Source organism: Protobothrops mucrosquamatus, unplaced genomic scaffold, assembly GCF_001527695.2.
Source record: "Protobothrops mucrosquamatus isolate PMUCROS unplaced genomic scaffold, P.Mucros_1.0 scaffold70, whole genome shotgun sequence".
Classification (NCBI taxonomy): domain Eukaryota; kingdom Metazoa; phylum Chordata; class Lepidosauria; order Squamata; family Viperidae; genus Protobothrops; species Protobothrops mucrosquamatus.
The window spans coordinates 537,850-552,372 of NW_015386448.1; the positions used below are offsets into that span (position 1 = coordinate 537,850).

At 46.5% G+C, this 14,523-nt stretch overlaps 1 protein-coding gene across 1 annotated transcript in view; it reads left to right on the plus strand.

The window, feature by feature from the left end:
- Positions 1-13,927, plus strand: part of MYO5B (myosin VB) — a 177,996-nt gene extending 164,069 nt beyond the window's left edge. Inside the window, exons 28-35 of the mRNA XM_029283377.1 lie at positions 2,598-2,741; positions 3,528-3,679; positions 4,276-4,365; positions 7,003-7,153; positions 8,087-8,372; positions 10,178-10,352; positions 11,998-12,078; positions 13,760-13,927. Coding sequence (XP_029139210.1) covers positions 2,598-2,741; positions 3,528-3,679; positions 4,276-4,365; positions 7,003-7,153; positions 8,087-8,372; positions 10,178-10,352; positions 11,998-12,078; positions 13,760-13,912 — 1,232 coding nt within the window. The 3' untranslated portion in view covers positions 13,913-13,927. The remainder of the gene's footprint in view (positions 1-2,597; positions 2,742-3,527; positions 3,680-4,275; positions 4,366-7,002; positions 7,154-8,086; positions 8,373-10,177; positions 10,353-11,997; positions 12,079-13,759) is intronic.
- The last annotated feature ends 596 nt before the right edge of the window (positions 13,928-14,523 follow it).

The window sequence follows — 14,523 nt, forward strand, 5'->3', positions numbered from 1 at the left end:
CAACACTGGAAGTTTTTAAGAAGAGACTGGACAGCCATTTGTCTGAAATGGTATAGGGTTTCCTGCCTGAGCAGGGGGTTGGACTAGATGACCTCCAAGGTCCCTTCCAACTTTATTATTATTATTATTATTATTATTATTATTATTATTATTATTATTATTATTATTATTATTATTATTATTATTATTATTATTATAAGCTTGGAAACCTCTCCCTTTTCCCTCAGTGTGGCTGGCTCAGGAATTCTGGGAGTTGAAGTCCACCAGTCAAAAAAGAGCCAAGGTTGCCTACTCCAATTTCTGTTGCTAAGTGAGGCAGTTTTTAAGTGAATTTTGCCCCATTTTATGACCATTCTTGCCTCAGTAAAGCGAATCATTAACTTAGTAACGTTGTTTTGTTACATGAATCTGGCTTCCCCATTGACTTTGCTTGTCACCAAAGATGATCACGTGACATCAGGACTCTGCAACCGTCATAAATACGAGTTGGTGGCCAAGCGTCTGAATTTTAATCACGTGACCATGGGGGATGCTGCAATGGTTGTCAGTGTGAAAAATGGTCATAAGTCACTTTTTTCAGTGCCGTTGTAACTTCAGACGGTCACTAAAGGAAGTGTTAGTCAAGGACACCTTAAGAGCCATCGCAATTCCTGGTTGTTCCTCCCACATCCTTTGCAGAACTGTGGGGTGCAGCCTAACCCCTGTTTGCAACTCCTTTCCTGGGGCCTTAGCAGCTCCTATATCAGCGGTTCTCAACCTATGGGTCGCGACCCCATTTGGGGTCGATCGACCATTTCATGGGGGTCGCCAAGCAAGGCTGTCCGCCATTTTTTTGTCCGCCATTTTTTCCCCCCTTTTCCGGCGGGTGCCTTACCTCCCTTGGGCTGGGCCAGCTGGTGGTCGGCCTGCTCCGTCTCTGCCGCTTGCCAGCTACGCCTCGGCCGGCGCAGGGGGCGGAACCACGCATGCGCGGCACTCCCGGGCAGGGAAAGTCCTCGACTTACGACCGGTTTAGTCCTCGACTTACGACCGGTTGGGGGTCGCGGCATTAAAAAGGTTGAGAACCACTGTCCTATATAATTCTACGAAGTCTCAGCTGCTTTTTAAGAGGTGGCTGGCAGGTGCCAGGTTAACCCCCCTCTCTAATCTGAAAAATATTTTTGCTTTTTAAAGTGCTGCATTGCCCCTCTGCACGCCATCTTCACCGACTGGATGTTTCCTGTTTCTGTTTATTGAAAGGGGAAGGATTAGAAAACTTTAAAAAGTTCCCTTCCTCTGCTATTCCCAGCCCTGCTTTGGTCTTGCTGCTTCCGGTACCAGGGAGAATGTCTCCACCTGCTGGTTCTCCTGGCACCAAAGGTGGATTTTTAGAGAATGCTATATATGCATTTGCAGTCCTGGAAAAGAGAAGCGGCATATCAGAAATATATTCTTTTGATTTTGAGGGCTTGACGGAGTGATTAGCTACTGCAGCTTGGATCCAAAAACCTGGTTTCCAGAAAGCTGATCATTAAATGAAATTCAGCCAAAGGAATTGAAGACTCTACATCATGGCAACTAGCATAGCTGGTTCCTGTCAGTATAATTTATAGGCATGAAACTGACTGGCACAAAGTTACTTGAATTGTGTCTTAGAGTCCATTTCTTTAATGCATTTCACCACTGCAGCATTTGTTCGCTGGTGAAGGAAGCAAGGAATTACCTATTATCCTTAGCAAGGTTATCAAGCCATAATTTGATTACTATCTTCGTCTTCTTATTAAGAAATGGAAGTTATTTACTTTTTATATGTGTGACTGTAGCAGATTGGTCTAATGCTATAGTGATATATATGTATTCTCTAGAGCAGGGGTCTTCCAACTTGGCCCTTTTATGACATGTGGACTTCAACTCCCAGAATTCCTCAGCCAGGCACGCATGCCTGGCTGAGGAATTCTGGGAGTTGAAGTCCACAAGTCATAAAAGGGCCAAGTTGGAAGACCCCTGAAATAGCAGATAAAGGAGAAAGACTTGGAGATGAGATTTACAGGAACCCAAATGCTACTCTCCACAAGACAGGAAATGGACCGCATGTTTTAGCTTCCTGTCTATGTGGTTGCTAGGAGTAAAACATAACTTGATGGCACATAATTAGTTTTCATGATACGAGAGCTCAATATGAATCATAGCCATTAGAGCAGGGGTCTGCAACCTTGACAACTTTAAGACCTGTGGACTTCAGCTCCCAGAATTCCTAGCTGGCTGAGGAATTCTGGGAGCCGAAGTCCACAAGTCTTAAAGTTGTCGAGGTTGCAGACCCCTGTATTAGAGTACAGGTGGGTTGTCATATTTCTATTTCAAGGTAATACTGGTTTCTACCTTAGAATTTACTCTGAAGCAGATGAGAAGGAACTACACAGCTCCACAACCTCCTTCTGGCTTTTTATATTTGTTATAATTGTGTTATATTTGGGTTACCTCAGTTATCATTTTTGTAGCTCCGAGGTGCTGGGGCAGACCACCGAGTCAACCAGAGCTTGGAGGGGCCTCTGGCGAGGGCGGCTGTTTCAGGCCATCTCTGAAAGGGGTTGTGTTGGTTCTTGATTTGTCTTTCCCAGCTGATCAAACCACTACACCGTCTGAAAAACGGAAACACGAACTCAGTCGGCACGTTGCCGTCCAAAGGAAGGAAAAAGACTTCCAGGGGATGTTAGAATATTATGAAGAAGAGGAGCCTTCGCTCATAAAAAATCTCATTACAGGTAAACGGTTTTGTTTAGTTTCTCAACCTAGTTCTTAATATTGTGGTCATAAATGGGGTTTGTAATAGTTTGCTGCCAAAGTAAGAACAAATCTATTCCTAAGAGTTCTAGGACTGTAGAGTTTGAAGGGGGCATTTACCTACTGTCAGTAGTCAAGTAATCTCATTCCTGTCCATCGGGGAAATGCACATTAAAAAAGGACTGTCTATTTTGTCTTAAATGCCTCCAGTGGAAGGTAACCCAGCACTTTCTCCAAGTAATTGACTCTACCATTGTTGTTCCTGTAAACGCAGTGTTTCTCAACCTTAACAATTTTAAGGCATGTGGACTTCAACTCCCAGAATTCCACAGCCAGCAACGCTGGCTGTGGAATTCTGGGAGTTGAAGTCTACATGCCTTAAAATGGTCAAGGTTGAGAAACACTGCAGGGAGAAAGTCTTTATAGCATTGGGAAGAAGCATAAATGTCACGTTAAAAGATTAAGTTGAAAAACTGATTTACATGTTGAACAATTTATCATGGAGCATTACTCATTTCCATTTTTTTTCTTGGCATAGCATGTTCTACTCCAAAGTACATAATAGGAATACAGTAATTGGATTGTTCAAACTAGGACAGATCTTTATATATATATATATATATATAGTAGAGGAATGAGATCAGTTAATAAAAATAATTCTGTGACTCATTTTGCTTCAGGTAAGTGTCCAAGGTCCATCAGTATAGAATTTGTATTTGAGTGGCTAAGGGATCCCGTTGTTGAAAGATTTTCTTTCCTGCTCACAGATCTGAAGCCCCAAACGGTATCCGCCACCGTGCCCTGCTTGCCCGCCTACATCCTTTTTATGTGCATCAGACACGCCGATTACATTAATGATGATCAAAAAGTGCACTCGTTGCTTACCTCCACTATTAACGGCATTAAAAAAGTATTAAAGGTAAAAAAAGGGGGGGTTCACTTTATTTGGTATGTTTATTGGATGGTATATATCTCTGAGATGACGCAAGGTATCTAGGGAACAAGTAGAAGATAAAAGACGAAGTGGAAAATAGAGTTTATTTGTGGGGCATGCAACATTGGTTGTTGTAATAGTGCCTCCAGTACAGTCTTCACAATTTTGCAGCCTTCACAAGATTGCATGAGAAAAGTCCCAATTGGAAAAGTAGCAAGTTTTGTTATGATCGATTAACTTAGCCAACTTCATTCGAAGGAAGCCCATTAGAACCATCTCTAGGGACCTTTCGGGGCCACTTCTTCAGCTCTTTTGCCCCTAGGCCCTTCCTTCAGACGCCTTGATCTGACTTTGTTCCAGCAGAGCCCTTGAAACCCTAACACAAAACTTGGAAATAATAGGTGGACATTTCAAGGGAAGGCCCTCCCGGGCGATGATTTATTTGTCTCATGACGATTCCTTGCCTGCCACTTTCTGGAGAGGCTCCAGAGCAGGGCTCTGTGTTTCCAGCTGCCCATCCTTTTCGTGGCATGACTGACCAAAGGAAAAGATCCACGGTCTTTTGTTTGGCTTCTCCATAGAAACACAACGAGGACTTTGAGATGACGTCATTCTGGCTGTCCAACACGAGTCGCCTTCTCCATTGTCTGAAGCAATACAGCGGCGATACGGTGAGAGCAGCGGGGTAACCAAGGACGAGGGCCTCGGTGCTAAAAATCTCTCTTGGATGAATCTCCCTTAGGGCAGGGGTAGGCAACCTTGGCTCTTTTATGACTGGTGGACTTCAACTACCAGAATTCCTGAGCCAGCATAGCTGGCTCAGGAATTCTGGGAGTTGAAGTCCACCAGTCATAAAAGAGCCAAGGTTGCCTACCCCTGCCCTAAGGGATGGTCAGACAGTACAGGTAGTCCTTGACTTACAACCGTTTGTATTTGGCCATCTTTTGAAGTCAACAACAATACTGAAAAAAAGGGACTTATTGATTGATTCCATTTGTTTGCCGCTCATCTCATTTCAAAGCAACTCTGGGCACAGCGTTGAATAAGACTAGTCCTCACACTTACCCATGGTTACAGTGTCCCTGTGAGTCATGTGATTGCGAGTTGGGCACTTGGCAATTGGTGTGAGTTTACAAGGGTGGCAGCATCCCCGGGTCACATGATCACGATTTTGCAGTCTTCCCAACTGGTCTCGAACAAGCAAAGTCAGTGGGGGAAGCTGCATTCGTTGAACAACGGCGTGATTCCCTTAAATGACTATGGCAAAAAAAGCTAGTAAAATGAGGTGTGAACTGACTGATCGACCACATCGCTTAGTAACAGAAGGTCCAGTCCTGATTCTGGTCACAAGTCAAGGATTGCTGACTTGTATGTCTGAGATTTCCAGATTAGAGTAAATAAACTCCCGTTCAGACCAGCAGGAATTTTGCTAAGGACTTTTCTGCGATGTAAAGAAGGTCATCCAAGTATCTCATACTGTCTCATTCCTACCTCTCCAGGGATAGAAGAGTCAACCAGGGGAAATTAATTTGCTATTAGGATATGTTTTTGCCTCTTATAAATGTGGGCTTGAAATCATACCTGCTATTCCAGTTTGGGTATCTGTGTCAACTGTCTCCCCGCCCTTAGGCTCACCGGCTCAGGCAGGCAGTTGCAGGTCCCTGTCCTCCCTCGTAAGCGAGCCACCCACTTGCTCAAACTTCATGGTTTGTTTCAGTCTCTTAAGTCTTAGTGTTCACGTTGCCCAGTCACACTTCCATGATATGTTATGACAGACACGTCAAACCCAAGGCCCGGGGGCCGGATGCGGCCCCCGAAGTGGTTTCATGCGGCCCACGAAACCATCCTGGAAACAGGGAGGGAACGGCCCCCACTGCCTTGGTCCTGGCCCAGGCTGGCCGGGAGCCAATGTACAATTTTGTGGTGGCCATCTATGCTGAAATGCATTCAGTCTTAGCTCCACAAGGCCCTCTGGAAACAGCGAGGAACCAGCCCCTGCCACGTCGGCCCCGCCCGCTGGGTGCATGCTGGGGAGGGGTCACCCTTTGTGAGGAATGAAGAAATGGACCATGCCTTGGCGCTTGCCCCCGTCCCACCCCCTTCTGCCAGAGACCCTCAGATCTGTCCCACTCCTGCCCAGGCCCCCACAGGCCCCCTTGATGCGAATGATGTAGAGCTAGCCACGCCCACCCAGTAGGCCACACCCATCCAGTAGGCCATGCCCACCCTGGCCACACTCACCCAACCCCCTGAGGGCAACCGCAATGCTGATGTGGCCCCTCAATGAAATTGAGTTTGACACCCCTGTGTTATGAGAACGGTCCACTTCTCCGGTCAGACATCTGCTTTTGTGACCTTGACTCTCACGGCCCACGGACAGCTTCTTAGACTCCTGCTCCTTTCCCAAGCTCTCCCCTCCTCCGCCCTGTTTCTATGGCAAGTTGAATAGGGATAGAGGTTAGCAGGCACCTTAGCCATCCAACCTTGACAATCTGCTAATGTTAGTGAATTATAGATCTGACCGTTGGACTGAACATGTAACTAATTAAAAGAACAAGCAAAGCTTTTGTTCTATGCACCTTGCAACTTCCTGGACATAAACCTTATTGAACTCGCTTCTGAGTTAGCCTTCACGGGTCTGCCTTGTTGGTAGTAGACAAGAGGCCATTTTTACCTGATTTCGTGAACTAACATCAAAATGAAAATTCCGCGAGGCAAGGAGAGTCCCGGTTTTCCTTCCCTGCCTCCTGATCTCTGTTCCACACTTTGTAAGTATATAAAACATTAATAAAACCTCCAGATTTCACTCTTGACCTCGCAAGTGTTCACTAAGGCCTCTTTTGTCACTTGGAGGGAAGCTGTTAGTAGCAGACCTACCACATAGGGATCTGCCCCACAAGTAACCGGAGTACACTGGAGCCTCCAACGTCTCTTTAGGCACCCTAAGAATTATATTGTACCCTGCAGCCATCTTGGAAGTGAACTTTGATGTATGGCAGTGTTTCTCAACCTTGACCATTTTAAGGCATGTGGACTTCAACTCCCAGAATTCCACAGCCAGCGATGCTGGCTGTGGAATTCTGGGAGTTGAAGTCCACATGCCTTAAAATGGTCAAGGTTGAGAAACACTGATGTATGGGGTTCCCCCCCCCCTAAAATCTAGCCCAAAAGTTCCAGTTCTCCTCAGAATTTGCTCCACAAACTTTTGCTTTACCTATCAACCTTACAGTATTTGGTGTTTTTCCTCTTCATAATTGCAATCCGACCTGCCGTTAACCTTGCTACCTCTTCTTGATCTTCCTTTGCAGGGTTTCATGACTCAAAATACCCCAAAGCAGAATGAGCATTGCCTGAAGAACTTTGACCTCGCCGAGTACCGCCAGGTCCTGAGTGACCTCTCCATCCAGATCTACCAGCAGCTCATCAAGATTGCCGAAGGCGTCTTGCAGCCCATGATAGGTGAAAGGCACACTTAACTCAGCCGAGTAGTACAGTTGAGGACTGTCTACATCCGGGGGGGAGGGGGTGTTTCCAACCTTGGCAAACTTGGTGGATTTCCAATTCCAGAGTTCCCAGAATTGGAGGGGAGCGTGGGGGGCAGGGGGAGGCAAGAGCCACAGAGTACAGAGAAGAGCAACAAAGACGATCAGGGAACCGGAGGCTAAAGCATATAAGGAACGGTTGCTGGAATTGGATATGTCTAGTTCAGAGCTAGTCAACCTTGGCTCTTTTATGACTCGTGGACTTCAACTCCCAGAATTCCTGAGCCAGCCTGGCTCAGCTTGGAAACCTCTCCCTTTCCCCTCAGCATGGCTGGCTCAGGAATTCTGGGAGTTGAAGTCCACGAGTCATAAAAGAGCCAAGGTTGCCCACCCCTGGACTAGTTTAATGAAGAGAAGGACGAGGGGGGACATGATAGCAGTCTTCCAGTATCTCAGGGGCTGCCCCAAAGAAGAGGGAGTCAAGCTGTTCACCAAAGCGCTTGAAGGCAGGACAAGAAGCAACGGATGGAAACTGAGCAAGGAGAGAAGCAACCTGGAACTAAGGAGAAACTTCCCTGACAGTGAGAACAATTAACCAGTGGAACAACTTGCCTCCAGAAGCTGTGAATCCTCCAACACTGGGAGTTTTTAAGGAGATACTGGACAGCCACTTGTCCGAAATGGTGTAGGGTTTCCTGCCTGAGCAGGGGGTTGGACTAGATGACCTCCAAGGTCCCTTCCAACCTCCTCCTCCTCCTCCTCCTCTTCCTCATTATTATTATTATTATTATTATTATTATTATTATTATTATTATTATTATTATTATTATTGTGAACAGTTGAGAGAAAATTAGAATTTGCAGGGCTTACCTTGCTGACCTTTGGAGGACTTCTTTCTTTTCCCCCTCAGTGACGGCGGTGCTGGAGAACGAAAGCATCCAGGGGCTGTCGGGGGTGAAGCCGATGGGCTACCGGAAGCGGAGCTCCAGCAGGGGGGACAGTGAGAACGCCTACAGCTTGGAGGCCATCCTCCGCCAGCTGAACACGTTTCTCAGCGTCATGTACGACCAGGGCCTGGACCCGGAGATCGTCCAGCAGGCCATCAAGCAGCTCTTCTACATGATCAACGCCGTGGCCCTGAACAACCTCCTGCTCAGGAAGGACGTCTGCTCCTGGAGCACCGGCATGCAGATGCGGTAGGGCTCAGGCCGGAAGGCGGGCGGGTGATGCGCTCAAGGCGGAGGAGGGAGCCCTACTTCCTGTGGGTCTGTGCCTCAGCCTCTCGGCAAGTTTAAGACGTGTGGACTTCGACTTCCATAATTCCCCAGCCAGCCATTCGGTGGGTTGAAGTCCAGCGGTCTTAAAAGTTGCCCAAGTTGAGACCCCGTGCTGAAGGTGGAGGAGAGAGAGAGGCTGGACCCCCATGGAATAAGCGCCCTTCCCTCTTCCTGCTTCAGAACCCTTGCAGGCCGTTCAGCCATTGGAAGCTAAAGGACTCTCTGGCCCCAAACAAGGGAGAGGAAATGACAGATTATAGTATAGGATCTCCTGCTTGAGCAGAGGGGCTGGACTAGAAGACCTCCAAGGTCCCTTCCAGCTCCTATTCTATTCTATTCCATTCCATTCCATTCTATTCTTTCTCTATTCTATTCTGTTCTATATTCTATTTTATTCTATTCTATTTTCTATTCTATTCTTTCCATATTCTATTCTATTCTATTCTATTCTATTCTATTCTATTCTATTCTATTCTATACTATTCTATATTCTATTCTATTCTATTCTTTATTCTATTCTATTTTATATTCTATTCTATTTTATATTCTATTCTATTTTATATTCTATTTTACTCTATTCTATTTTATATTCTATTTTCTATTCTATTTTCTATTCTATTTTGTATTTTATGTTCTATTTCTGTTCTGTTCTATTCTATTCTATTCCATATTCTGTTCTATTCTATGTTCTATTTTACTCAGAAATTTTATTTTCTATTCTATTTTCTATTCTATTTTGTATTTTATGTTCTATTTCTGTTCTGTTCTATTCTATTCTATTCCATATTCTGTTCTATTCTATTCTATTCTATTCTATATTCTATTTTACTCTATTCTATTTTCTATTCTATTCTATTTTGTATTCTATGTTCTATTTCTGTTCTGTTCTATTCTATTCTATATTCTATTCTATATTCTGTTCTGTTCTGTTCCGTTCCGTTCTAGATCAATCTGGTCCTCCTTCACTGGAGTTGCTCTGTCTGGGGAGTGGGGTTTGCTTAGCAATTCAACATTTGAAATGAAAGCAGGCTGTAATGTGACATATTGTGGGAAAACGGTCTCCCAGGTTCGCTTTGCAATAATTTATGTATACTTGCAACATCTCCCCGGGTGCCGCATTAATATGTTGAAGCTGCTCTATATCGAGAGTATTTTTCCATCAGACAAGAGCCAGGTTGGTTTAGTGGTTAAGGCATCAGGCTAGAGACTAGGCGCTGAGAGTTCCAGTGCTGCTTTAGGCAGGAAAGCCAGAGGGGTGACTTTGGACCGGTCACCAGGAGACGGTAAGTGTTAGGCATGAAAGCTGGCTGGTTGAGAACGCTCACCAGGAGAGGGTGAATTCTAGTTCCATCTTGGGCATTCAAGCCAGCTGGGTGAGTTTGGGCCAGTCACACCCGCTCAGCCCGTGGCATCAAGTGCAGGTGACCAGCCAGAGAGTCAGTTCCTATGGAAACCAATGGATCTACTGTACATTCGGTTGATCCAGACAAAAGAAGGCCCCCAAAATTGCTGGAAAAATTAGGAAGAAATGGAATTCCATCCGTCTTGCTAATGCTGCCCAGCAGTGGCTGCTCTGGAAGGGGGTTGGAGAGAGAGAGGCGTGGGCCGGTTGAGAACACGCAAAGAGGCACGGGCCGGTTGAGAACACGCAAACCTCTCACCGGGATTCGGAAACCTCTCGCCAGTTCTTCTCCTAACTCGTGTCTTCCTTGTGTCGGGTCCAGGTTTAACATCAGCCAACTGGAGGAGTGGTTGAGAGGGAAGAACCTGCAGCCAAGTGGGGCTGCCAAGACCCTGGAGCCCCTGATCCAGGCAGCCCAGCTCCTGCAGCTGAAAAAGAAGACCCCTGAGGACGGGGAGGCCATCTGCTCCCTGTGCACGTCCCTCACCACCCAGCAGGTACACCTCCCGGACCACCTCAGAGCGGCTGATAAAAGGCTGAGCGGGAGAATACGGTTCTCCTCTTCACCCCTTCCTTCTTCGGATCCTTTTTAGATAAGATAACCTTTATTGTCATTTTTTTTTTTACTGTGGGCACAACGACACACATCCAAAAATGAAATTTAGTTGCCCGCTCTCAAAGTGAAACACATACACGACACACACCTAAACATACCATGAACAACATATTTTTCATTCGGCGTAGGAGGTCACCAGAGAGTCTCAGTCCGAGCAAGGATTTGAACTTAAGCATCCCTGCTTTGGCTTAAATCACAACGATGCAGTGCTGATACTCAAAGCTTTTTGCTTTGGTCAAGTCCAGCATCTGGCTGAGGAAGGTTATTTTAAGTGACCAGGGAAAGTACTTGAGTATGTTAATGGATTATTGTTTAGTGTCTGATGAGAATGCGATGGAAGCAAATATACGCACACAGTATCTGTAATGATATAGAAAACATCTAGTCCAGGGCTTTTCAACCAGTGGTAGGGGTACCACCTGTGGTACATGGGCACCTGGCAGGGGGTACGCGACCATCCTAGAAAAGTGGTAGCGGGGGAGGGGAATGGGCTGAACCCGTGGCAGCACCGCACAAGCCTGAGCGAGAGACGGCTGGAGCTGCAGGGCTGTCAGGGCTCAGCGGAAGCGCCAGGATCAGCGCTTCTTCAGGGCTGTCAGGGCTGAGCGGAAGTGCCAGGATCAACACCAGGCTCCAGCTGGAGCTCAGCACTGATCCTGGTGCTTCTGCTGAGCCCAGAAGAAGCGCCGATCAGCTGGAATGTTGCAGCCTCTCCAGGGTCTTGTGATTTACATTCAGATGCTTGGCAACTGACTCATATTTATGACGGTCACAGTGTCCCAGGGTCAGGTGAAGTGACCAAAACCTGCTGCAACCACCCAGCAGACGGGGGGGGAATAAAAACCACACACACCCCACCCCACCCCCGCTGCCAATCCTCAACAGAAATGCTCACAACAATGAAAACCTCGGACAGGAGGAAGAGCACCGCCGGGTGGGCAGGCAGGTGTCTTGCTCGGCTGTGGCTTTGGGGGGCCCTTTTTTCAGTGCCCTTGTAACTTTGAACAGTCACTAAGCGAACTGTTGTAAGTCGAGGACTACCTGTACTTTATCACTTTTTTCCTTTTTTTTTTTTTTTGTCATCAAGTTTTTGACCCCTTGCTAGGCGACTGGTGGTCCTCGGATGTTGCCATATCCTAAAAGTGGCACAATGGGTGAAAAGGTTGAAAAGCCCTGGACTAGAGGAGAGGTGTATGGCAGCAGTTTCATAACTGGATGTCCAGTTCAGAAGCGACTGTCTCTGGACGTTGCTTTCGTGTAGATCTTCTAGGGAACCAGAGAACACACGTCGGGGTCAATCTTGCACAATAAGTACAATTGTGGATAAATGGGGCACCCATTCAGGGGCGCCAGTTCTCTTGAAGGTCTGCCTGCAGGTGGGCAGCCTGTCTTGTCTCCTAAGCTGAAATTCCACCCATTTCCTACGCTGGTTCTCTTGAGGACCCGTGATGCCTGTTTACAAACTAGTGATGCCACAGAGTCTGTCGCGTCTCCTCTATAACCCTCATTTGATCTTTGCTCCTTAGATTGTAAAAATACTAAATCTTTACACTCCTGTGAACGAGTTTGAAGAGCGAGTGACAGTAACCTTCATAAGAAACATTCAGGTAAGTTCTTTGACCTTTCCATTGAAGGTTGATGTTTTTCAGATCCTCTTGAAATGTTTGGTGACAGGTTTGTTTTCCTCCGACCATCTGGTGGGATCCAATTGATTGCGGTCTTTGCTGGACGTTGCACACTCCTGCGGAGCACGTGTCCAGCAAAGCGCATTCTTCGTTTTGTCATTATCTTCAAGACTCTTCAGGAATTACTTCTTTGTAGAATTTTCTCATTTGTGACATTCTGTAAGGCTCATGAAATGTAGTGAGATAGGACTCAAGACTCCAGTGTGACAAAAGATAAGTGCATGAAGAATAAGTAAAGATTGACAGATTGGTAGGGCGTAGGATCAAATTCCACTCGGTGAGCACTACTCAGTCACTGAAAGTTGACGAGCTACAAGTTAGTGTCACCCAGATATTTACAACGGATCTGGCTTTTTTTTACCCACCTATTATATCCTTCCCAAGGACCTGGGATGGCAGATGTTGTTTCACAGTATTAATTATTATCATAGTTAACAACAGTGTAAAATCATAGCTTGCCAGTTCTGTCCCCCTACAGCAGGGGTGTCAAACTGCCGGCACGCAGGCCGGGTGCGTCATGCTGAAACCGCGCCCACCCCATTGCCGGCAATGGAAAAAAAAGTTGTGATACATCGCAACACGTCACGTGACGTTGCGAGTTTGACACCCCTGCCCTGCAGTTAGTTACTGTGATCTTACCCTGGGACTCCAGGAGAAAAAGCCGAGAAGCGGCAGCTGAATTTTTCACCTTCACCGTACGCAAGGTTAAACTAAAAACAGAAACAAAACCCAGACAGCTGTCGCTATTTAAAAACACTGAACCGACTGCCAGGTTATTCCCTCTGATCCACACAGGACACTAGGTGTAGCCGTGGCCAGTTCTAGCTACGATCTTCTGTTTCTTGTGGGAAGATACTACAACCGCATCAGGGATACACAGCTTTAAACCCGGTGGACTTCCACCCTGGCTGGGGAATTCTGGGAGGTCTTAAAACAGTGGTTCTCAACCTGTGGGTCGGGACCCCATTTGGGGTCGATCGACCATTTCATGGGGGTCGCCAAGCAAGGCTGTCCTCCATTTTTTTTGTCCGCCATTTGTTTTGTCCGCCATTTTTTCCCCCTTTTCCGGCGGGTGCCTTACCTCCCTTGGGCTGGGCCAGCTGGTGGTCGGCCTGCTCCGTCTCTGCCGCTTGCCAGCTACGCCTCGGCCGGCACAGGGGGCGGAACCACGCATGCGCAGCACTCCCGGGCAGGGAAAGTCCTCGACTTACGACCGGTTGGGTAGTCCTCGACTTACGATCGGTTTAGTCCTCGACTTACGACCGGTTTAGTCCTCGACTTACGACCGGTTGGGGTCGCGGCATTAAAAAGGTTGAGAACCACTGTCTTAAAAGCTGCCGAGATTGGACCCCTCTGAGCTAGACGGTGCCAGGAGCGGCTGCTAATTTCCAGACGAACAATCGTATCGTACGGTGCTGTTAAGTTAGTTGCCACTACAAAATTTGGCTAGAAAAAGATTGAGCTGATGGTGCCTTACCTTTCTAAAACTCAGAGGATCCCTACTCTAGAGAAACTCAGGATTCAGCCGCAGGAGCAAAGTTGTGGCTTAAAACAGCCACCGGTCCAATGTCTCTGCTAACGCGCTTCTTCCGGTTCCTTCTAGGCCCAGCTGCAAGAGCGGAACGACCCTCCACAGCTGCTCTTAGACTTCAAGTTCATGTTCCCCGTTTTGTTTCCGTTCAACCCTTCGTCTCTGACCATGGACTCTATCCACATCCCAGCTTCCCTTAACCTGGGATTCCTTAACCGAGTTTGAAGACTACAATATATATATATATATATATATTTTTCAGCCCAATTTCCCCAAAGCTGAGGGATTAAAAAAAAAAAGAAGGAAAAATGTAGAACAGTGTTTCTCAACCTTGACAATTTTAAGGCATGTGGACTTCAACTCCCAGAATTCCACAGCCAGCTTTGCTGGCTGTGGAATTCTGGGAGTTGAAGTCCACATGCCTTAAAATTGTCAAGGTTGAGAAACACTGATGTAGAATCTCTTCAGATACGGACCAAATAATGGTGAAAGAACCATACTTGCCAATGAATCAGTGCTAAATTGTGCAGGATAAAAAAAAATAATAATACTTGTGTTAGATGCTTTTTGGTTTGCCTGAGGGATTTTTTTTGGGGGGGTGGGAGGGGTGGGTGGGGAGATCTTGCCTTTGATACTTGAAACACAAGAAAGGGTTGAACTGTTTGATGCCCTGCTAAAACATTGTCTCCCACTTTTGCCACTAAGGCAGATGCACTGGTTAAGCAGGATGTAAGCTTTACTTTTTTGAATTATGTTTCTCAAAGACGTTTGTGTTGAAATGACACAAAGGAGCCCAAGATTGCCACTCCTTTTCTGATTGTCGGTGGGGGCAGAGC